General features: G+C 46.5%; 1 protein-coding gene across 3 annotated transcripts in view; it reads right to left on the reverse strand.

The window, feature by feature from the left end:
- The window catches only part of LOC146829237 (sodium- and chloride-dependent neutral and basic amino acid transporter B(0+)-like), a 561,372-nt gene that overhangs the window by 285,104 nt on the left and 251,877 nt on the right, over positions 1-24,391 (reverse strand). For all 3 annotated transcript variants that reach the window (XM_085607862.1, XM_085607864.1, XM_085607865.1), the window contains one exon: positions 1,589-1,682. In XM_085607862.1, the coding sequence (XP_085463988.1) occupies positions 1,589-1,682 (94 nt within the window). The remainder of the gene's footprint in view (positions 1-1,588; positions 1,683-24,391) is intronic.

Genomic DNA, 24,391 nt, shown 5'->3' on the forward strand with positions numbered 1-24,391 from the left:
TTAATGAAACCATTAAGTCTTTCCCAGTGCATAACCCATGTCCTTTTCATTAATCTCAGCAAAACCGTTCGTAGCTGGCAAACCATTTTTGAAAAAATGTGTGGTGAAATGGGATCCAATACTTCCAGTGCCTGTGCCAATTGAGTAACTTCGCTTGGGTGGTGTAAATGCAGTGAGGAGTTTGAAAAAATATATATAAGAAAACGAAACATAGCAATAGGCAGGATTGTTTTGTGCAGGAAGGTACACCTTCCTGCACAAAAACAATCCCACAAGGCGTTTTCCTCTTCCATGAAAAGAGGACAAAATGAGGAGTAATAAACACATTTCTCCTCATCACACCTCACCTTGGGAGGCGGGCGGATCTGACTCTTCCCCAGGTTTACATTACTTTGTAAATCTGGGGCAGCCTCAATTTCCATGGGTGTTGCATGGGAAAACCCACCGCAACACCCATGGAACGCCTGCAGGGCACAGAGTAAGGTGACGCAGTGATTTCTGCTGCGTCGCCTTACTCATGATTTATGAGGCCACTCAAAGCCACACAGAGTGGCTTTGCATGGCTTCATACGAGCCTTGCGTCACGCATGTACCACTCTACGTGGTGCAAAAGTGACGCAGGGCTCTCATAAATAAGGCCCTTAGCTTTAACCAAAGTATTCTTGCCTGAAAATAAATATATTTTACTAACAAATATTTAACTCATACTGCATCTTATTTGTGATTTTTTAGGCCAATGCCCTCTACCATGTGGATAAAAAGTAGTTTCATGTTTCAGTAAAATTACGTTGAATGTATTTTCACAGGCAGGACAATGACCTTCACAGGAATATTAAATTGTTGTTCCAGCACAATTGCACATGTTGATGGTTTCTACCTGTTTTAGCAGAATCACAAAAAATATAGCAATATTTGTTCCAGTACAGGTAGTGTCCATGAGAAGCTCCATGTTGTAGAATTATGAGAGATTTTTAAAATGTATTTCCTTGGAACTCTTTCACTCTGTTTAATTCGGATTGGTCTATTTTGTGGGAACCATGTACAATTGTACTGAATGTAATCCTTTGTTTAGAATCCTATACATTTACCCTCTTTTTGGATATATTATGGGCCTTTTCTTACTGTCTTTTAGAGGTGAATCAATGCCGGATTGCTCTCCCATTATATACTGTATATTTTGCAGATCTGAACTTCACTATATTCTTTGATTGATTCTGTACTTTAACTGAGCTTTGCACACTGATTTATTGAATCATTGATCGTGATTATATGAGTTGATCTCTGCATGCCTTAACATCTGAAAATAAACCCTGAAGGTTTAAGACTTTTCTGTCTGTCATTCTTGAAGGAACACATGAATTCTAGATGTGTATGCTGAATTTATCATTTAGAGTGCTTTAAAGAGAAACGGGTTCAGCAAGAAGCACCATAGCGTGATAGGGATTCACACATCACCCTCTCCATCAATCGCGCAAGAGAACAAGGTGGAGCGGGACAACACCTGTATCTAAGAAATTCTTACTAAGAGCGATTTTATGTATTATTTTAATGGCATATAGAATAAAAGTAAAATAAAATGGGTAGTTACGTCCAATACTGCTGGCTTGGGAGTTCCAGTCCTTCAGAGCTGTTTCTGCATGATCTATTTCCCATCACGTGAGTTATTGTTTCATTACATAAAACTGTATAAAGAGAAACATATTTATGTGCATAATTAAATATTTCATACCTGTCAATGTTTATGTATAGCATATCCCTTTTCATTAAATCCATTACATTGTAATTCCAGTTTTGTTTCATGTTGTGAACAGTGTGTATATTTTTTCATGTGTATTATTCATTTTACAGTAATGTTTCAACCCAAACAGTGAGTTTGTATTGGATAGATATTGATGCCATGATCAACAAAGCCAGCTGGATGAGAGACAGCTGCCTTAAACTCAACTCCGACTAGACATAAGTACTGACCTTTGGGAAGAATACCTCCTTCTGGGACCACAGCTAGTGGCCAGCAGAACACCCACATCAAATGACCAGACACGCAAATTAGGCATCATCCTTGACAGTGAACAGACCATGAAACGACAAGTCAACATAGTCACATTCACCTGCTTCCACACCCTTCCTATGCTCCTCAGAATCTTCAGATGGCTCCCAGTCAACACCAGAAAGACCATCACTCAAGCCCTTGTCACCAGTTGCCTCGACTACAGCAATGCTCTCTACGCCAACATCTCCACCCAGCTCCTCAGAAGGCTCCACACCATACAGAATCAGACTCATCTTGGACCACTCCAAACAGATGCACATCACCGCCCACCTCGGAAAACTCCACTGTATCTCCATCCAGAAGAGATGCCAGTTGAAGATCCTCACGCACGTATACAAAGCTCTCCATGATCAAGGACTATCGACTAAACTTCTCAATACCCGCAAGACACCTGCGATCCTCCTCACTTGTCCATGCACAAATACCCTGCATCCATCGCAGCTGAAGCAGAGGCAGCTCCTTCTCCTACATTACCGCCAAGATCTTTAACAACCTGCCCCTCCATCTCCGAACCGCAGCCTCCCTGGCAGACTTCAGAAAGAAACTCAAGACCTGGCTTTTCAATGGAGACATCGTGCCCACAGTGCCCAGATACCCCTAGCGGTGACAGTGCTGCGCTATACAAATGCTGATGGATTGATTGATATTGATATTGGGAACAGAGGTAGGTGAAGGGGTCATAGTAAAGGGACGATTTTGCAGTGTCCTGTTAATGCGGGCTGCTTTGGTAGATTCCACTTATGTGTTGAGATGTCTGAACTTTGTCTTTTATAAATGGGAATACATGGATGCCTGACATTTGCTCCTCACAAGTAAAAATACATGGAGGATTTAGGATAAAATATAAAGAGAGTAATCCCAAGGTAAAATATATTGTTAACCACCAGGGTAAAGACATATACAAAGTGAGTGGATTGTAAATCTTATTTGCATAGTATTTGGGAAGAAGCCGTAGCAGGTTCAATCAAGGGATGTGTCAGGACTCTATGTATCAGCACAAGATACAGAAGGTGGACTCAGGGCAGAAATTATGTTAGGTTATGGATGATCTGTAGGTGGGGAGAAGCAAAGTGGACCATGACTATGATCCCCAAAATAACCCTTTCTAGACTCTCTCCTACTCCACCCCTCCTTGCATCATCTGACACCTCTTTTACAATACCTATCCCCCAAAACAAACCTTTCTAAACTCTTCCCTCTGACTCATCCCCTCCCAGACCCCTCCAAAACCCCTTTACACTCATCCCAAAGCCTCCTCATACTGCTATGACCTCAAAAAACAAACAAAGCCAAAAAAACAAATCCTTCACTCTTCCATCCCGCCACTATCCTTTTCAATCAAAATAACAGACTAACATGTTCACTTCTCAAGTTCCATATTCCACTATGCTAATTCACCACTAATTCTTTATGGGTTCCAGAGTAGCATGCTACTCCTCAATAAAGCATTTCAAAACCCCATCAGGGTTACAAGCGCTATATAAATGCAAACCTTTTTCCCTTTTCTACCCCTCCCCAACCCTTCTCAATCCAAATAACTGACTAACATATCCACCACTCAAATCAATTTCATGTTTCACCATACTAATTCAACACTAATCGTTATGGGTTCCAGAGTAGCATGCTACTCGCCAAAAAAGTGCTTCAAAACCCCATCAGGGGTAGCAAGCGCTATATAAATACAAACCTCTTTCCTTCCTCTATCCCCCCCACCTTCCCTTCTCTATACAAATAACTGACTAACATATCCACCACTCAAATTAATTTCATGTTTCACCATTCTGATTCAACACTAATCCTTATGGGTTCCAGAGTAGCGTGCTACTTGCCAAAAAGGCTCTTCAAAACCCCATCAGGGGTAGCAAGCGCTATATAAATACAAACCTCTTTCCCTCTTCTATCCCGCCACCTACCCTTCTCTATCCAAATAACTGAATAACATATCCACCACTCAAATTACTTCATATTTAACTATACAAATTTTCAACCCTAATCCTTTATGGGTTCCGGAGTAGCGTGCTACACGCCAGAAAAGCACTTCAGCCCCCATCAGGGGTAACAGGTGCTATATGAATGCCAACCTTTCTTCCTCTTCTATCCCTCTGCTATCCTTCTCACTCCAAATAACTGACTAATATCCACCACTCAAATTACTTTCATATTTCACCATACTAATTCACCACTAATCCTTTATGGGTGTCCGGAGTGGCGTGCTTCAACACCCCATCAGGGGTAACAAGCGCTAAATAAATACAAACCTTTTTTGCTCTTCTATCCTTCTGTTATCCTTCTGAATCCAAATAACTGACTAACTTATCCACCAGTTAAAATTTACTTGCATGTTTCAGTATACGAATTCAACACTAATCCTCTACGGGTCCCGAAGTAGCGTGCTACTCACCGAAAAAGCACTTCGATGCCTCGTCAGGGGTAGTCAGAGCTATATAAATGCAATACAACAATACAATACAACAGTCCCATGGATTGTTATGTAGGCTGATAGGGTAGACTTCAAGGAGAAGTGCATGAGAGTGACCACCAAAGATATGCCTTTGATATGGCTGGAATAAGCGTTTTTAAGAGAGAATAAGGCTGGTTGTGAGGGGACAATAGAAACAATAGCCTCCGAAAGAATGGACCTCCTGCAAGGGATGATGCAGAATCAGAAAGTACACTTAGAAGGGAATGCAGGAGTATCATGAGGGAGACAGAGGGCCAGATGTACAAACATTAGGAATACCAATTTCTTAATTGCAAAACTCTCCAAATCGCAATTAGGAAATCGGTATTCCTAATGTATAAAACTCATTAAGTTTCATTTAGGGATTCCTGTGGGTTGCAAATTGGCTTACCTCGTGAATATTAATGAGGCAGGTCTCAGTTTGCGACCCATTAGGAACTGCAGCCATCACATGTGTGATTGCTTTTTAATAAAACAATTTTTTTTTTTTAAAGCAGCATATTTTCTTGAAAAAGAAATCTGGATGCATTAAAAACAAAAAAAAAGAAACCTTGAAGTTTCATTTTTTAAGAGTAGGTAGTGGTCCGTGGGACCACTGCCTGCTCTTTAAAAATGTTATTATTTGCATCCTTCAGGACCCCTTCCCCTTTGCGAATGGGTTACCACCAGTTTTAAACTGGCTGTAAAGCATTACTGTTTTCCGACCGGAATTCGGTTGCAAAACAGTAATGCATACCATACCGATTCGGTATTTGGAAGGGACGCCCTAAACACGCCTCTTACAAATATCGAATTGCAAATGTGAAATACGAAATACGATTTTATAACAAGTTACCAAATCGAATTTGCATTTTGCAGACTTAAAAATGCATTTTTCTGTTCACAAATAGCCCGATTGGTACGGCCGGAAAAATTCTGTGTACATCTAGCCCTAATTTCACAACTTAAAATGGGACATGCATAGGTTGTAAGAAAAAGTAGTATGTTTTGATGTCCAAGTCTCAGTGACTGTTCTAAAGGTAATGAAAGAGAGAGCAATATGTCAAAGCATCTGTAATGAAATATAGTTTTTTTTTACTTTTTAAATATTTGACTGGGTTCTGTAGATGCAGAATTAGTTTTAAATGGAAAGGGGGTGGGTTATAGAGACTGATGATCTGGTTGATATTTATATGGGTGGTGAAATGAAGATTGCGAGAGGTGATTTCCTATGACAGCAATGAAGGTGTAGGTTGTAGTGTAGCTAATTGGAATGTAGAGAGTTACAAGGTGAGGAGAGGGGAACCAGGTGTTTGTGATTAGTCGTATAATTCTAAGTAGGGAACATTAGAGTTGTATCATAAGTATTGTCGAAGTGTGAGCATTTTGAAAGCCAAAGAACAATGTGAATGCAAATGATGGGAGCACCTCTTCTAAAAAAAAATAATCGGGGCGTGGCCACGATGGCGAGCAGGTAGGACGTGTTTTCCGTCAACTCCCCGCTCCCGGGCGCCCAAATCTGCCCCCATCTGCACAACACGGTCCTCAACAACACGGAATTAAGTCAAGAAAAACCTCCAGCCCAATGGCGCTATCCAGAAGAAGGAAATTGGGGCTGGAGGCTTGAATTTGACTCACCTTGTGTCCTGCGTGGCCGTAGCCTAGGGTTGCAGACCTCGTGGTCGGGCCCTGCTGGTGGTGGAAACAACGGAGGCTGAGCAATTTGGTGGCAGCCGGAATCACGACGAGCCCTGAGGGTGCAGACACCGACAACCCAAAAGCACCTGGCGAAGGTGAGGAGTGGGACTAGACGCTCCGGGCAGCACCTGAGCCTGGTAGATAGCCGTCGGGCTCCTGGAAGCGGGAGGTGGAGCGAGGCATGGTAGGCCGAGAGATGTAGAGATGAGGAGAGGCTGTGCTGGCGCTGCCCGCGGGGGTTCCGAGCAGGTACATAGCACTGAGACATCGGTCAGAAAATCCGCTGGCGCAGCGGGTGCACTCAGAGCCGACTGGAGACCTGCGGTTAGTGTGGCTGCGGGATCCTCGATTTGGTGTGACTGGGTGGGCCCGGGGAGCCTGGGCCAGAAGACTACACATCAGCGCTAAGGGCCTGCGGGTTCTCATGGGGCAATGGTCAGACATTCCGGCTGGCACCCAGATCCGTGTCCAGGCCTGTGCCGTTTATACTGCGTGAGGCGGAGGCCCTCCCAGAGTTGCATCGGGAGCACCAGAGGCGCTGGTGCAGTCATCAAGGAGGGCGGGGGGCATTGCCGGAGCTACCTTGGGACACCGTACCAGTGGGATATGGGGAGCGGAATGGCCCTGACTGCCACCAGTGAGGAGGTACCGGCAGAGGGAGCGGGAAGGCGGACATCGAAGTGGGGCCTGGTGGGCAGCGCTTCCGGCAGCTGGTCCTGAGTATGAGAGGGATAGGCCCATCAATGAGGGGTCTGGCGGCGGTGTTTTTGGCCGGACTTGTCAGCTGGCAGACCCCCCTAGCAGTGGAAGCACCAGGAGAGGGGCTGAAGAAGACACCCGGGCCGGGCTGTTCATGGCCCGGTAGATAGGAGAGTCCCAGGGGCGCATGCATGAGGCCGCAGAGCAGTAGGAGCAGCAAGGAGCCCGCTGGGGAATACAGCACATGGCAAAGAGGGGCAGGAGCCAGACTTACAGGCTGGCGTCCAGGCATTACAGCAGCACGCTTTCGGGGGGCTGAGGGCCTCGTGGTCGGGCCTGAGAGAGGAGGGGGCTCTGGAGGCTGGCGCGGTGGCGGCCTGAGCCAAGGTGAACACTGAGGGGGCAGGCACAAATACCCCAAGATCAGCGGACGAAGATGAGGAGCGTGGCGGGATGCCCCATGCAGAATTCATGGCCAAGTGTCGGCAGCCGGCGCCTGGCTGTGGGAGGTGAGGCGAGGCCTGGTAGGCCTGAGCGGAGAGCAGACAGAGGGCGCTCGAACTGCTGCCACAAGAGGGAGAGCTGAGACGGGCCATGACCCTGGGAGCTTGGCCAGATCTTCGGCTGGTGCTGTGGAAGCGATTCAGGGCCGATTGGAGGCTTTGATGGGCCTGGGCGGACCTGGGGAATCCGAGCCAGCAAAGTTCACTCCGGCGCTAGGAGCTTTAGGGAGCTTGACCGGCCGACCGGGGCATTGGCCAGACGCATCGACTGGCACCCACGGTCAGGAAGAGTGGCTGAGTTGAGGTCCTTCGCTGGAACTGTGGGTGCGGCATAGTACGGGGCCATCCCTGGAGTGCCTTCAGAGGGGTCGGAGGCGCTGCCTGGACGCAGTGCAATTCCGGAGAGTGTAGCCGGAAGAGCAGGAGAGGGCAGCGGCCAGGGACTTCGACTGGTGCCTACTTGGCCTGATGTCACTGTGGTTGGCGGCGTTGTAAGAGTGTTAAGCGGCGACCACAGAGAGGGCCCTTCATTGCCCAGAGCTGATCCAGTGGGGAAGTAGGAGGGGCCGGCACGCAATCTGGGGTGCCAGGGACGGAGCTGCGGTCCAGGCCACACCTGAGACATGCTCGTCCGGCGCTGATCCTTTGAAAATGGAGACAGGGGCTGCGGGCCCTCTTTAGGGGAGCATCTGGGAGTAGACCAGCGCAAGCTAAAGAACTTGTGAACGACGCAGCCCGCGATGGAGGGAGACGGACTGTAAGGCAGCAGGGCATTTTTTTTTACCTGAACAGGATTCTCTCCTTTCAGGGCATGCACGCAGAATGTGGCTGTCCAGAGACTGAGCCATTTCACTACTTGCAACTTAGGCACTGGTTACTTAATGCAGAGGTGCTACTGAAGGTCTCTCGGAAGTTAACGAAATTTGAGAAATGTCTTTACAAAAAGATCACAGATAAGAAAATGATCTCTGAGTTATATGAGACGTTACGTCCTCAGGCCCAGAGGGAACCTACGGCGGGGAAGAGAAGGTGGGCGGGTGAACTGGGGAAAGACCTCACAGGTAAGGAGTGGTCCGACATTTTTTACCAAGCCACCCACACCACACAAAATATAGTGAACAAAGAGACAGCGGTTAAAGTAGCTATGTACTGGTACTTGACCCCGGTCCGTCTGCATAGGGGGAACCCTGAACGCAGCCCAATTTGCTGGCGGGGATGTGGGGAAGAAGGTATGTTGCTACATTTGTTGTGGGAGTGCATGGAATTGACGAGCAATTTGTCAGCGATCCTGGACAACGTGGATCGCCAGTTTGACATGCAGATCCCGTGATTCCCACCGTATGTGGTGTTGGGCCTGCCTAACCCGCTGATGTATCCGGCAATATCCCGGAAAGGGAAGCAAATGGGGTTAGCATTGGGGGCGGCTCTCCAAAACATCTTATCGCATTGGGGAACAAGGGTAAAACCAACCTCTGTTGGGTGGCTGCACAGGTTATGGTTCATCATGGGTATGGAATGCATACAGGCCTCTCTTACCAACTCCATTGCAAGCTTTAATGAAATCTGGTAACCGCTACTCTCACTCTTGTCAACCGAAATGAACGAAATCACATGCCCCAGATACCTGCATCTTTTCCACCTTACGGGCCCCACATCACCTACTTAGAGACGCTGAAATACATTTAAGAGTGCGCCACACATTGGGGTCAAGCCCGCTGCTTCCAAGCACACCAGTTCGAGGGAGGGGGGGGGGGGGTGATTTTTCCTTACTGTGCTTCTTACATTTTCTTATTCCATGGCATTGTGGTCGAAAAGTTGGCGCAGAAGTCTGGAAATCATAAAGACATTGCTGACTTACTAATGGGTCCAGTGGGGATCGTACTAGGGGTGGATATCACAAAATAGAAGAGACAAGGGATTGAGCCTTCTCTGACTCCCTTACCAATATTCAAATCTCACACAACAGAGAAAAACTTTATAACACATGTAACCCTACTGAATGCTAGACATGGGAAAATCAAAAGATGTCTTAATACTGCCCTCACACACTTGATAGTGTCATGCTTCATCATTGGGCCGCATCATACATCCAGGTGCAGACCAACACTCTGAATGGAGCGCAATTTTTTAGAAAAAAGATGAAGGGTAGTGGTGAGGGTAGAGTGCAATAAAGAAAGACAAAACGAAACACAAAAGTGTAACTCAAATCAAAAAGGAAAACAAATCTTCTCCTGGAAGCAGGGACCAAGAGAGGTGCAGATATAATTATAAAACTGCCTAGGGGTTAACCCACAATTTTTTATTTTTTGTCAACCTCTGGCAGGATTAAAACCAACGATATGGGGTATTCAGGGAAGGTAACGACCCTTCTATCCCCACTGCAAATACCAACATGTTTCTGCCAGCTTTTTTTGCGCCTGACCGGGTCGCTCTGGCATTCGTCAGGGTATTGGTCCCTATTTTCTGGTCTGTACCCCTATTCGGGTATTCATTACCTTATTACTTTGTATGTTTAGGCTCTGCCCAACGTCACTCTTTCTGGAGATTTCCAAGAGGATTCACAATTCTACAACGAGAAAAAACATAAAAGAGGGAAAACCATCCGTGATTCCCATGCTCATCGTTTTTCTCATTAGCCTTTCCTATTTTCGAATTTCCCATGCGTTGTTTAAGTGATTTCTATACCTCATTGCAACCTATTCATTCAACACACACCTTAATCCCCTAGATGTGAGGACACCGCACCACACGTGAACACAAACACCTCAACAAGTGGCGTGTGTGCAAAATCTGGATTTCAAATCCGCACGTATATTCACAATACATCTACTTTTTTAGCGGAGATCTACCCAGCCATGTCTCTCTCAAGTTCCCAAGTGAGTAATACCAATGGCCAACACCTCGCAGATCCATGACTCCACTGAACCACTCTCTTTGCAAATTCGTCTTACTTACAAGAGTTTACGAATGTTATTGGAGGGGAAGTAGAGCCTCTGATGAAACTTTCTTAACCTGGTTCAATCAAAGGAATCCGTTTCTTTTCTTTACGGGTATGATAACGAATGATACTCTTCCCTTTCTTGATTTAAACATCAAAGCAGAGAGAGGGACTCTAATCAGCAGCGTCTTCCATAAAGAAACAGACAGAAATAATCTATTATCCTTCCATAGTTTTCATCCTCGCTCACTGAGGGAAAATCTACCCTATGGGCAGTTTCTGCGACTTCGTAGCAACTGCTCACATGTTGCCGATTACAAAAAGGAAGCGGAGAGTCTAAGTGTAAAACTTAGAAACAGAGACTACCCTGAGAATGTAATCAAGAAAGCACAGAAAAGAGCAAGAAACTGTGATAGAGAAGCTCTATTGGAAACAAACGCAAGGGAGACAATAGAAAGGAGTATATGTGTGACGACCTATAATACAATATCCAACCGCCTAAGGAAAATCATACAAAAGAAATGGCGAATTTTAAATTCGAATGGATTGAATCAACCTATCCCCCTGTTCTCTTTTAAGAAAAGTGCGAGCATCAAGGACAAGATCGTGAGTACGCGTCCCAGGTCACAGAGGGATCCTGGTAATTTGCTAAATCACAACCAATTTCTAACCCCAGTAGTAGGTCACTATTTGTGTGGCTACTGTAGGGCTTGTCCAGTGTCAATCAATGGAAAAAGTATAGACATTGGATTAAATCGCCCTTGGGAACTGAGACATCATACCACATGCAATACAGAAAACATCATCTATCTACTCAAATGCCCCTGTGAGATGCAATATGTAGGCATGACAACTCGGAAAGTAAAAACCCGCATATTGGAGCATATGAGTACGATACGATGTGGGAAGACTAATACGAAACTCACGGCCCATTTTAATGAGTACAAACACAATGAAAAGGAACTGAGGTGGATAGTATTGGATAAACCCTTTATTCCGCCAAACATGAGTGATATTTCGAGCTTCCTCTTATTGAGAGAACAAAGATGGGTGGAAAGATTGAAAAGTAACATAAAGGGATTAAATGATTGCATCCCCTGGTTCCAATTATATTGAATCTTGAAGAAATGAAACTGAGTAAGAGAGACACTTGGCGGATTGTTAGTGGATTACCACTCTGTTGGACATACCAGATATAGTAGGTTCAGTAAAACCCGCTCCAGATATTATAAAAAATAGAAATACATGTTGGTTATACACCTTCTTGTAATTTAGTCGATGGAACACACGTAAATGGGCATAGTTGAATCCCCCTTTTTTTTTAAAGACGTTTTGAGGTGTTTCTGCCTTTTGATAAGATAACTTAGTAATGGCCGCCATGCGAGCTGTCTCTAATACATAGGATACAGCTAGAGCCTCTTTCTATGGCCTTGGATTGCAGTGCCTCTTGGGAAATGTGTTAGCGTGTTTGGAAGTAACGGTGGATATCGTACTTGCCGGCCCTTTATATGGAGGCTAAACGCAGAAACATTCATATCGACGGAGGACGTCTGAGGGGATATCGGAGACAGTGTCTCTTTGGAGTAGTGAGTAGACGTTGTTATGTGTAGATGTGAAGAATCCCGGATACATTGCTGCTATTAGAGTATCCCTAGTGTTAACATCGGTGGGACTTTGAGTTATATATTTTTAACAAAAGAGCAAACGTAATGTGTGGGGTGAAGGACGAATACCGACATTTCAAACTAATGAGAGTTTGATGAGTAATGGGTGGAGGCATGTTTATAGGAGAATTATTATACTAATATTGCTGCCTTGTTTTTTCTACCCTGTTCTCCCCTGAACTCGATGGATCACACAATTCTAGAGTGTGACGACAAGAGCACCATCCCCCTAAGTCCCGGGTTTAGAATAATATTCGTAAACTCTTGTAAGTAAGACGAATTTGCAAAGACAGTGGTTCAGTGGAGTCATGGATCTGCGAGGTGTTGGCCATTGGTATTACTCACTTGGGAACTTGAGAGAGACATGGCTGGGTAGATCTCCGCTAAAAAAGTATATGTATTGTGAATATACGTGCGGATTTGAAATCCAGATTTTGCACACACGCCACTTGTTGAGGTGTTTGTGTTCACGTGTGGTGCGGTGTCCTCACATCTAGGGGATTAAGGTGTGTGTTGAATGAATAGGTTGCAATGAGGTATAGAAATCACTTAAACAACGCATGGGAGATTCGAAATTAGGAAAGGCTAATGAGAAAAACGATGAGCATGGGAATCACGGATGGTTTTCCCTCTTTTGTGTTTTTTCTCGTTGTAGAATTCTGAATCCTCTTGGAAATCTCCAGAAAGAGTGACGTTGGGGCAGAGCCCAAACATACAAAGTAATAGGGTAATGAATACCCGAATAGGGGTACAGACCAAAAAATAGGGACCAATACCCTGACGAATGCCAGAGCGACCCGGTCAGGCGCAAAAAAAAGCTGGCAGAAACATGTTGGTATTTGCAGTGGGGATAGAAGGGTCGTTACCTTCCCTGAATACCCCATATCGTTGGTTTTAATCCTGCCAGAGGTTGACAAAAAATAAAAAATTGTGGGTTAACCCCTAGGCAGTTTTATAATTATATCTGCCCCTCTCTTGGTCCCTGCTTCCAGGAGAAGATTTGTTTTCCTTTTTTATTTGAGTTACACTTTTGTGTTTCGTTTTGTCTTTCTTTATTGCACTCTACCCTCACCACTACCCTTCATCTTTTTTCTAAAAAATTGCGCTCCATTCAGAGTGTTGGTCTGCACCTGGATGTATGATGCGGCCCAATGATGAAGCATGACACTATCAAGTGTGTGAGGGCAGTATTAAGACATCTTTTGATTTTCCCATGTCTAGCGTTCAGTAGGATTACATGTGTTATATCGTACTGGGGGTGCCTAGGTTATGTACGTCAAGAATGAGCAGGTACTAAACGAAGTCCAGTTTTATGAATACATTGTGCAGATTTCTGGAACTGTATGTTATTATTTGCTGAATGTCAATAAAAAAAACAAAGTTAAACCTAAAAAAAAATACTCAATATACAGCTCAAGAGTAGGCAAACAGATATCTCTTTATCTAAAAATACCTCTCTTGCAGCCTGACACAACTTAGGTCCTTATTCCGATGTCATTCGGAAGGGCTCTGAATCAGATTCGTGTTTGCCGAATCCGATCCATATCCCTTGTTTCCGGACGAATTGGACACACTTCCCAATGACAGATTCCATTGCCTGGAAACTGTTAGGGCTGACCAAATCGGTTCCGCAAAGAATTTGGGCAGGTCGAGTCTTTCAGAGCCGAATCGTACAGCTCTATAGACTCGGTTTTCCGAGCAAGCATGTACGATGACCAATTCGGACAGCCATTCCGAATCGGTTTCTCTGGAACAAATTGGCTGCCGGAATCAGTCTATGGGGACCCATAGTAAGCCCCCCTTCACCCAGGGCCTTCCGAATCGGGCCCGTAGGGGTACCTAGTGGACCCCACTTTCCAACCATGCACAATGTGAAAGGCACCATGGGGTGCCCGCCACAGGGTGCAAGGATTTCCCCTAGCCACCCCTTTCTTCAATGGTAGCCTGTGTTTTCGTTCGGAACACAAGCTCCCATAGAAGTCAATGGGAGTCCGACCGACTGGTATCCGGAAGCATCCGATTGCATCCAAATTGCTCGGTCAGACTCCCCCGAGCCGAGTCATTTGGAAAGCATTCCGGGAACTGATTCAGTCGCAATGCTTTTTAAATGACATCGGAATAGGGCCCTTAGAGTCTTCTACCCACTACTGTTGTTCCTAAATCTCTGACTGTTCCATCATCCACAGCACAAACAAGAATCACCCATTCGAAACACTGACTGCTGCCTCCACAACAGTCAAGAAAACCAGACGCCTTCATCTATCGCTGCCTGTCAGAAGAATCCGCTATCCCAATGGTTCTTAACCTTTTGATATCTGTGGACCCCATGAATCAGTCCTGGAAGTGGAGGACCCCTCCCAAAGTAATGTCTACTATTTGAACCTCAAAACAATACAGAAATACAAAAACAACTACGCATCAAACAAATACACAAATTATGAACTATTTTATTTAATTCACAGAATTTTATTGAGAAGGTTGGAATTTTCAAAATGTTATTTTATTTCTGAAAGACGAAGCAATATGCAAAATGCTGGCATTTTACTTTGTCTTTGTTGCTCATTAGGCATGCACTCTTTGTCAGTGCATGCCAGTGCTGATTCAATTGAGGCCACAAGTCGTCTGTACTACATTTTTTTTGCTGTACTTCCACTGCTCTCACAAATCAAGATAAGGATACCAACTTAACTTTTTTTAACAACCCTCAGAAGCAAAGTGGTGTTCCCATACCAGGTTCAAAACCAAATTTGTTCACATTTCTAGTTTTTGAACAAGTCCTACATCTGCTTGTTCTTCAATGTGTCTTTTTTTTTTTAAATAGTTTTTATTTGTCAATATACACATAAATTGCAGGCCCCTGAAATCCCAGAGGTACCTGCCAAAGCATTACAAGCATAATATCATTGACGTTTTACAGTAGAAAAATACATGAAGAAGCACTTTATATGAAAAACAAACCCCCGACCCCCCCCACCAACTCCCGGACCCCCCCCGACCGCACCAAACCATGACCAACAAGCAACATCCTGCAAGAGCATAGACGAGACAGTTCCAACCCCGGGCCCAGATTAAGCCCTCCCTGCCCAGGGGAAGTAAAGGGACCCCTCTTCCCGCTCCTCCGGGACTGGCTCCAGGGGATACCTCTGTAATCTGCCCAAAGTTTCCATATCTTATAATGTTTACGTGGACACCCCCTGGCTGCAAATATGGGGACCTCCAAACCCATGCTAAAGTCCAGACCCCTCTTCCACACATTGAGAGAGGGAGCCACCGGAGCATTTCATGCCCGGGCGACATCCCTCTTGGCCAGCGTGAGGCCCAACAGTAGCAGGTGCCTCTTATATATGTTTCCTCCAATATCAGCCATGACGTGTAGGAGTGTCAGCTTAGGGTCCGCGGGAAGATCCCAGCCCAGCACCTCAGATATGCAGGACAGCACCCCTCTCCAGAAACGGGATAATGACACACAAAGCCACACCGTGTGGATGAAGGAACCATCCTCCCGCCCACATCGGAGACACTCCGGAGATGCGATCATCCCCGCCCGCCACAGCCTCCTACATGTAAAATAAATCCTGTGCAAGTATTTAAATTGAATAAGGCGTAGTTGAATGGCTATGGCTGCCCCCCGAGGCAAGGCCAGTGCCTCCATCCAGTCCGTGTCGTCGAGTGGACCAACATCCCTCTCCCATTTCCCCTTTAGAGACTGGAGCGAGGAGGAGCTGTGAATGACGAGTGTTCGGTATATCTTGGAAATTTTCCGCTCTTGGAGGTCCCCCATGAAGAGCTTCGCTTCCACGGGGCTAAACTCAGCTATGGAATCCAATCCCGCTAGGCTGGGGGTGAGTGCATGGCGGAAATGGAGTTATCCATAAAACTGTGTCCGGGGCATGTTGAATTCTTGTTCTGGATATTGAAAGGACTTCAAGGTACACCCCCGTACCACATCGCCTATGGTGGAGATGCCTATCCGATCCCACCCCTCAAAGCAGGACAGGGCCGCCATCTGTGGTAGTCGCCCATTGTGCCACAGGGGTTTTCCCGAGTGAGCATGTTCCACCACCCAATTCGTGTCAGCGCCTGGCGCCAGATCTGAAAAACTACCTGCATCACCGGTGGCAACAGTGCCCAATACAGGGCGGAGTATAGCAGTGTATGTAGTGTGTGTGGGGCCATAAGTCGCTGTTCCACTGCGTAGGCCGGATTCCCCCTATCCCCATACCACCACTCGTTCAGGACCAACAGGTGGGAGGCCTGGTAGTAGGAAAGCATATCTGACGTGGCCAGCCCCCCCCCTCGTAGGTTGATAGGAAGCACGTCTGCAGGGCCACCCGAGCCGCCCCACCCTCCCACAGAAACTGACCCAAGGTCGAATTCACCCGACGGAACCAGCCCGGTGGAATAGTATAAGGATGATTCTGTAGCTGGTACAAAAGACCGGGAAGGGCCACCATCTTAAAGATCGCGGACCGACCGAATATGGTGAGCGGTATGCGGGCCCACAATTTGATGTCCTGGCAGATACGATCCCATACGGGCACCACATTACGCTCCCAGGAGACCGCCGGAGTATCTGTTAAGAACACCCCTAAATACTTAAGTCCCCCCGCAGCTATCCGCACCGTGGAGGCTCACCCCTGCAACTGAGTCGGACCCCCCAATACCCACAGGGTAGACTTCTGGGGATTCATGAAAAGACCCGAAGTTTCTCCAAAGAGCTGCATAATACGGAGTAGCCGGGGCCCGTGCGGTCAAGATCTGTTAGAAAAAATAAGACGTCGTCCGCATAGAGAGCTATACGATCAAACAGTCCATTCTCCCACTCAAAGCCGGAGATTTGTGCATCTATCCGCACCCAGGCTGCCTAGGGTTCCATGGCCAGGGCAAATAAATAGGGGGACAGGGGGCACCCCTGGCGTGTTCCACGTCTCACGGGGACAGACCTTGAGGTTGCCTCCGCTACCCTAACCGAGGCCGTAAGCTCCGTGTATAGGAGCCGCACGTAAGATATGAACCGTGAACCAAAATTCAAGCGTTTCAGCAGCAGGAACAGATATCGCCAGCTAAGGGAGTCGAATGCACGATCCATATCCGCCAACAACAGGGCCGCTGGAACCCCCAACAGCTGCCCCGCGGCAATCGCAACGTGGGCCCGCCGAATGTTATGCCGCGTTGCGCGCGATGGCATAAAACCCGCCTGATCCGGGTGAACAGAAGAGGTAATGTATGGCAAGAGGCGGTTGGCCAGGGCTTTTGCCAACATTTTTGCCTCCACGTTAAGGAGGAAAATTGGATGATAAGAGGCATGCTCCCCCGGGGGTCTGCCTGATTTGTGGAACACCACAATTTCCGCATGCCTCCAGTCCCGAGGTAACAGCCCACAGTCCCGAGCCTCCTCCACCACCGCCTTATAATGTGGACCTAATTGGAGGAAATACTTCTTGAAGAACTCACTCGGGAACCCATTGGGGCCCGGGGTCTTGCCCGGGTTGAGGCCACCCAGCGCCTCCCTGAATTCCTCCACCGTAAACGGGAGATCCAGTTTAGTTTGCGCCGCCTCTGATAGAGCCGTGAGAGGGTGATCATGTAAAAACCGCTCTATGTCCATTTCGGTGAGACATTCACTGGGGCTATACAAGCCTGCATAGTATGTAGCAAAACTGTTAGCGAGCGCACCTGGGTCCACAAGAGGTGTGCCCTCCGGGTCTACAATCCCTGGGAGATCCTGGGAATGATATATGCCCTGGTACAAGCTGTGCAGCATCGCGCCAGATTTATCCCCCCATTGGTATACTCGGCTCCTAGTGGCTAACCAGGCCTGACATGCCTCATCGAGCAGGAGAGACCCGTACGTCTGCTATGCGTAGAGCAGTTGCCGGTGAGTCACCTCTCCCCCATCCTCCCAGCCCTTACGCTCCAATTCCCCGACTGCGGCCTCCGCTTGAACCAGCCCCTCTCGGCGCTTGCGGCGGGCCGCTGCGCAGTATGAGATATCAGCCCCGCTTAGTGTTGGTTTCCATGCCTCCCACAACATGTCCACCCCGGACACGGATCCCACATTCAGTGTCAAGTATTGATCTAATGCAGTAGTCATGTGTGCCCTGTAGTCATTTTGTTGCAGGTGCCACACCGAGAGCAGCCAACGGTATTGCCGCCCCGCGCCCCCCATCTGGACGACAGCAGAAACTGGGGAATGATCCGAAAGCCCTCGCGGAAGTATCTCCGCTTCCTCCAATCGGGACACCGCGTCCCCAGAGAGGAAAATGTATTCGAGGCGGGAGAAGGAGCCATGGACTACAGACAGGTAAGTGTATTCACGGGCATTGCTGTGGCGGCGCTGCCAGGCATCCACCCATGCTAGGCCACCGACCAGTGCATTGAGTTTCGTAGGCCCACCCTCCCCTCGCCCCCGGCCCTTGGACTGTCGGTCTCTTGAGAGATCCATCACATCATTCCAGTCCCCCCCTATAATCCCCAGAACATCTGGGATGTCCGCCTAGAGCGCCATAAGTTGTTCAGCAAATGTCCAGGACAAGGGGGGGGGGGGGCGTACACACTACCAAATACTTCCTGTTCCGCCCCATCTGCCCCTGAGCAAAGATATATCTCCCGTGTGTCTGTCCAAGTCCGATAATGCGTGAATGGGACCCGTTTGTTTACCAATATGCCTACGTCCCTGGAGCCCTGAACAAACCCCGAGTGAAACACTTGTGTGTAGCCATAGCGCTGGAGGCACAAGACCTTCGTCCCCAAAAGGTGCGTCTCCTGCAGGAGCAGTACATCAGCAGCGGCCCTCTTTGCATATTGCAGGATGGCCCCTCTCTTGATCTTGTCCAGGGCGCCCTGGACATTCCAGCTCAACACTTTTATTGTGGCTAAGCACCCACTAGTCCCCCGGGAATCCACCGCCATGAGAGGTATGACAATAGTATGGTAGCAACGAAGAGACTCCGACGTCTGCCGCTGCCCATGCCCAGCTCTGTACAAAAGTGCGATCAACACCCAGACTAACACCCCGACTAACCAACAAACCACCCATCCTGAAGAACCAGAACCTTTTGGGCCTGGCGGCGCAGGGTACGCCCAGGTCTCCGGAGTTCTCCTGCTCAGCTACACAGAGACACGGGACACTCTGTCGGCGTTAGAAGATCAGATTTATTTAGCTGCAGCTAGTACAGTTATCCTAGAAGTACACAAAGTAGGTTCTCAGAAGACTGCCACTTCACTCTGTGGCGCACAGGGTTATATACTATATAATGTTCATATACATTAACCAAATGCACTCCCAGAACATACAAGAAAGAGCCAATAAGAAGAGTTGGAAAACAGGATAGAACCAATAGGAGAAATTGGAAAACAAAAGTGTCAGATGACTCGAAGAAACCTCTCCTCCAACTATGTTTGTCACCCCTCCCTCAAGCTAATTCATTAACAGATTTGTAACTAACTTGCAGGTGGCGAGATACGTTTGTGTGTGTTGGAGGACAGTTGTGAAACGAGAGAATAGAGGAAGAAAGCGTATTTCGACACCAGGCTGCAGAAAAAGCAGAATAGACTTTCTTCGCTGTGCTGCCTGAGTGATGGCAACATAAAATGGTGGCGGAGCACAAAATGGCAGGTCGATTCGATCGCGATCAGAAATCGAAGTTCCTCAGACCCTCCTTTTGCCAGAACTCAGGCAAGATAGACTCATGCTAATCTGAGTCAATGTCGATAGCCATGAGGTCATCGAGCTGTTGCTGCAACATCATTCTTATGTTTTCTGTTACTTGTGGTTTGGGTTTTGGGATGCACATAGTAGCACAAAGGTCACAGATAGCGGGACCACAGTGCATACAAAGGCAACAGGAGAAAACAATGGTCAGAATTATACCAAGAAATGTCAATGCTTTCCAACCCCATTTAGACAGTAGTCCCCAAAACCACTCCGTAAAAGACCAATCTCCTTCGTCCTGATGAATAGACTCAGAGATTATGTGCAAGATAGCTTGGTATACTGTCAGAGCGTCATTAGGTATGGAAGAAACAATCATGCTGTTCCTCAACACTTTCCTCATCTGGAAGGGGCAACAGAGTAGCTGGATTCAGGGTATTACATCGTTTGATGTGTACGTGACTAGACAAAAGCGTCAGCTCGTATCCAGTTAGACGAGCACTCATAAGGTGCTGCGTTTTCGTTCTGTTGTGGTAAATTTAAATTACCTAGACTTAATTTATGCGGTAAAATTCAATAAGAATAACTCAGTAAAAATAAGAGGCAGAATCCGTGGTATTTGAGGTTATAAAAGGGAATTTATTCCTTACAAAGGAATGATGGTTCGAACCAGGCAATCGAGTTCCGTCACCACGAAGGTTCAGGAAGGGATCAGCAATACATTATTGACAGGTTATCATATTTATAGTAAAATGCATTACAGTAAAGACATATGCAGAAGGCGTTACAGTTGAGAAGAGAGATAAGAATACACATACGTAATGAAAAAGGCGTTACAATAGGCGTGCATAAAGGCGTATACTAGAAACGTCATTATGATGATGACACAAGTGGGTGGATCCATAAGAGAATCCTGCAAAGTCAGCAGAAATACATGGCAGAGATGCGTGCGCAGCCGCATGACGTGTGATTGACGTGTAACTAGAGGGTGAAGGGAACTTGACATTTAGCCCTACATGAGGAGACAGAAGTCTGGGATGTCAGGACAACCTAATCCCAAATCGTATCTAATATCTTGTGTTTAAGGAACTATATTATCTGGAAGGAAAGGTCTTTTCGGACAGAGCCTATTCTATACTGACTGCTAGTGCGTGTACAAGCGTCTAAGTGTCTACATGAGATGCGAGGGGGCATGGGCCTATCATGGTAACGAAAGTCATGAATTACTTGCACGGAGACAGTAAGGCCGGGCCCTTTGCTCTGCAGCTGGAGGGATGTTTACCTAAGCTACTAGACAGGAATGCATTTCTCGAGGAGCGGAGCAGATAACTTGAAGGCTGAATACAGTTTTGGCAGGCAACAGGCCGGGCTAGGCACCGTTAGCCGCGCAGGAAGTAAGACAAAGGTCATTGATACAGATGCAGGTCCAGGCTGGAGCATTCAGAGGCAGAAGGCAGGAAAAGGCTCAATGGCAGAATTCAGGGCCTAACTTGCCAGAGCCGAAAAACGTGAAAAGTATACCATATAAAGACGGTGGCAAGGCATACTTAGGAACGGAATATCTGACCCATTCATGGCAGATCTGAAAGAGGACATATTAACGTTGGACACAATTGTATTTGCGTCTTCATAGCTTGAAATGGAGGGAACATACATGTACTTGTAGCATGTACATGGAGCCGTTGGGGTCTAGATAGGGGACACAATTGATCATAAAAATTCATATTTCCTCATTCCCTCCTTGTCCCCTACGGACCCTTCATGAAATATCGATCTTCAGGAATCCATCAATCTGTTCATGTAACATCATTTGCTCTTCTTTCTTCTTCCGGGATTTTGAATGAAAACTTGAACGTGGAATACACGATGTGGCACACAGGCCGCAAATCGCTGGTCCACATTGTAGACACAGGCAACAACTGAATACTATGAGAAGGCCAATACCTAGGAAGGATAGGACTTTCCATCCCCAGGCTGACAACACGCTCCAAAACCAACCGGACCATGTCCAGGTGCCTGGATTCTGATGTATCTGGTTTGTAATCTTGTGAAGACGAGTTATGGCCTTATATACGGATGGCGCGTTTTCTGGAATGAAAACACAGCAACTTGATCCGATGACCCTACAGGCTCCGCCCCTATCGGCTAGGATGACGTCAAGGACAAGACGATTTTGGAGAACAACAATCCGCATCGCAGGCTGCTCCTCTGTTAAGTTGCCTAGGGCGGAGGTAGTTTCATTCACTACTGCTTCAAGGGTTCTGGTTAATCTACGTATCAGTTTACTATTTGAGACCACACCTATGTAAGGAAAGAGACCTTTATTGAAGTCTGTATATTGTTCCCATGCTGTTTCAGTGTAGTCAATAATCGGGATATCTCTCTGGGGTCTATGGTGTACTAGATTGGTATTTCTATGATAATCAGGAGGGGCTAGGAAAACAGGTGGCAGAAGGAATGCAATGTAACAGGTACCATCCCAATCTAGAGGTAAACGTATATATGCGGTATGACCACATATGAAGTAGGAATGACGGGAAGCTCTAAATGTAGACTTGCCTTGATCATTGAATTCGATCACAGTAGTACATTTACTATGACCCAGGTGTACTGAACCATTCTTTCTTACACATAATTCACCTTTGACTGGTAATACGAACATAGCAGGCAAGACTAGTGCAACTTCAGATTCAACATTCAAAATCATGAGGTTAAGTGTAAAATTACCTAATCCATATACTTCATTTTCTAGGTCAGTTCCTGTTCTTTTGGGAAGTCCCTCCTTGTTAGCGTAACAGGCTTTAAGCAAAACTAAGTTCAGGTTTCCCCATACCCAGTTGCTCTGGTAAACTACAGTGTTTGAATCTAAAGAGTTAATCAAACTAAACCATGCTCCACAGGAACCATTGTGTGTGAACGGGTACGGAAAGAGAGGCAGAACTCCTTTGTATTTCTGATAGGGAGGGAGTCGGCCACATATCCAACAATTTGTAGCATTGCTGGTCTGATGGGAATGATGTAACATACTAATGAATGTGTTGTTGCGCAGCGCAAATCTATAGGACAACTCATGTGGAGGTAGTTCACTAAAAGAATGTTCGGCAGTAACATTGTAAGCAGAATGAGCACGCTTAAAAATAGGATAGTACATGTGCAACAGTATACTTGCAGCAATAATAAAAAGACTTAGAAAAAACATAATCAACAATGTCACTATACAGTGACTATGAAGTGATTTACAGTATGCATGTTTCTTGAGCTGTTTCTGTCTGTTTCTCTCTCTAATTCGGTCTAGAGGATACATGTCAGAGACTTAATTCAACCGATTCACCTTGAAGAGGACTTAAACAATCGAATTGTCTGACTTGCTAGACCTTAGTTTCAGTTTGTATTCCTGTGATTCGGTCTTTTCAACCAGGGGGAGTTTTGAATCAGTCTCTGGAAGGGGGCAGGGCTGAGAGTTCAAGTCAGATGGTAGTCCATGAAATTTCTTGATATGGCTCGAGTGTAACCAACCCTTGCGACCCTCGACCTTCACTGCTGTCCTCGTGGTTAGAAGTACCAGCTTTGGCGTTTGCCAACGAGGCTCCAACGGGCTCCTCCTGTCGAAGTTTCTTATGAAGACCAAGTCTCCAGGAACCACTTCATGGGGCTTCACCTCGGTGTTGTCGGGAAAGGCTGCAGCTACCTGTGAACGGCAAGATTGTAGTGCAGACATAAAGGAAGCAAGGTAATCTGTCAGCATATTACAATCAACATCAGTGATTTTACGAGGTATAGGCGTCCCCCACATATTTGGTGGCCTCCCGAAGACCACCTCGTACGGGGATAGCCCTGTGCGAGAATGTGCTACCATTCTCATGTAAAAGAGTGCAACTGGTAAGGCTACTATCCAGTCGACACCTTTCTCTCTACAGATTTTAGAAAGTCGTATTTTTAGGGTCTGATTATGACGTTCCACGAGACCCGCTGCCTCGGGATGTCGGACACAGTGGAATTTCCATTGATAGCCTAACAAGAGTGAAATGTGTTTCATTAGCTCGGATGAGAACGGCTGGCCATTATCTGAGTACACGATACGGGGCAAACCATACCGTGGGAAGAATTCATGAACTAATTGCTTGGCAGTAGTCGGGGCAGTGTAATCTGAGACGGGATATGCCTCTGTCCAACAGGAAAGAGCGCATACAACTACGAGGACATATTTGAATCCTCGACATCGTTCCATCTGGATATAATCCATCTGGAGGACTTCAAAAGGGTGATCGGGAGGTTGAAATCCACCCTGCTCTACAGGTACGCCTTTACCTGGATTGAACTGACAACAAATCATACAAGTTCGGACTTTCTGTTTGGCTGCAGCTCGTAAGTGTTTGTTGAACCAAATGTGTTGAATACTGTCTAACATAGCTTTTTCTCCTAGATGTGCTGGACTATGTATTGTGTTAATGATAACTTGAACCATTGAGTCGGGGAGAAACCATATATATTTTCCCTTCGTCATCCATCCCTGATCTGTTTGGATCCCTCCTAATTCAGTCCATTTCTTTATTTCCTCTGCTGTAGCATGTGTCTGTATGTCAATTACATCAAGGGCGGGATCCCTAACTGTCATGCAGTGTGTCGGCGTCGGAACTATTGTCTTTGTCAAGTCAGTTGCGTGATTCCTATTCTGTGCTGTTTGCTTAGCTGTTCGGTCTGCTAGGTCGTTACCCTGGGAAATAATATCGGTGACTTTTGTATGG

Source organism: Triturus cristatus, chromosome 5_2 (genome assembly GCF_964204655.1).
Source record: "Triturus cristatus chromosome 5_2, aTriCri1.1, whole genome shotgun sequence".
Lineage (NCBI taxonomy): Eukaryota > Metazoa > Chordata > Amphibia > Caudata > Salamandridae > Triturus > Triturus cristatus.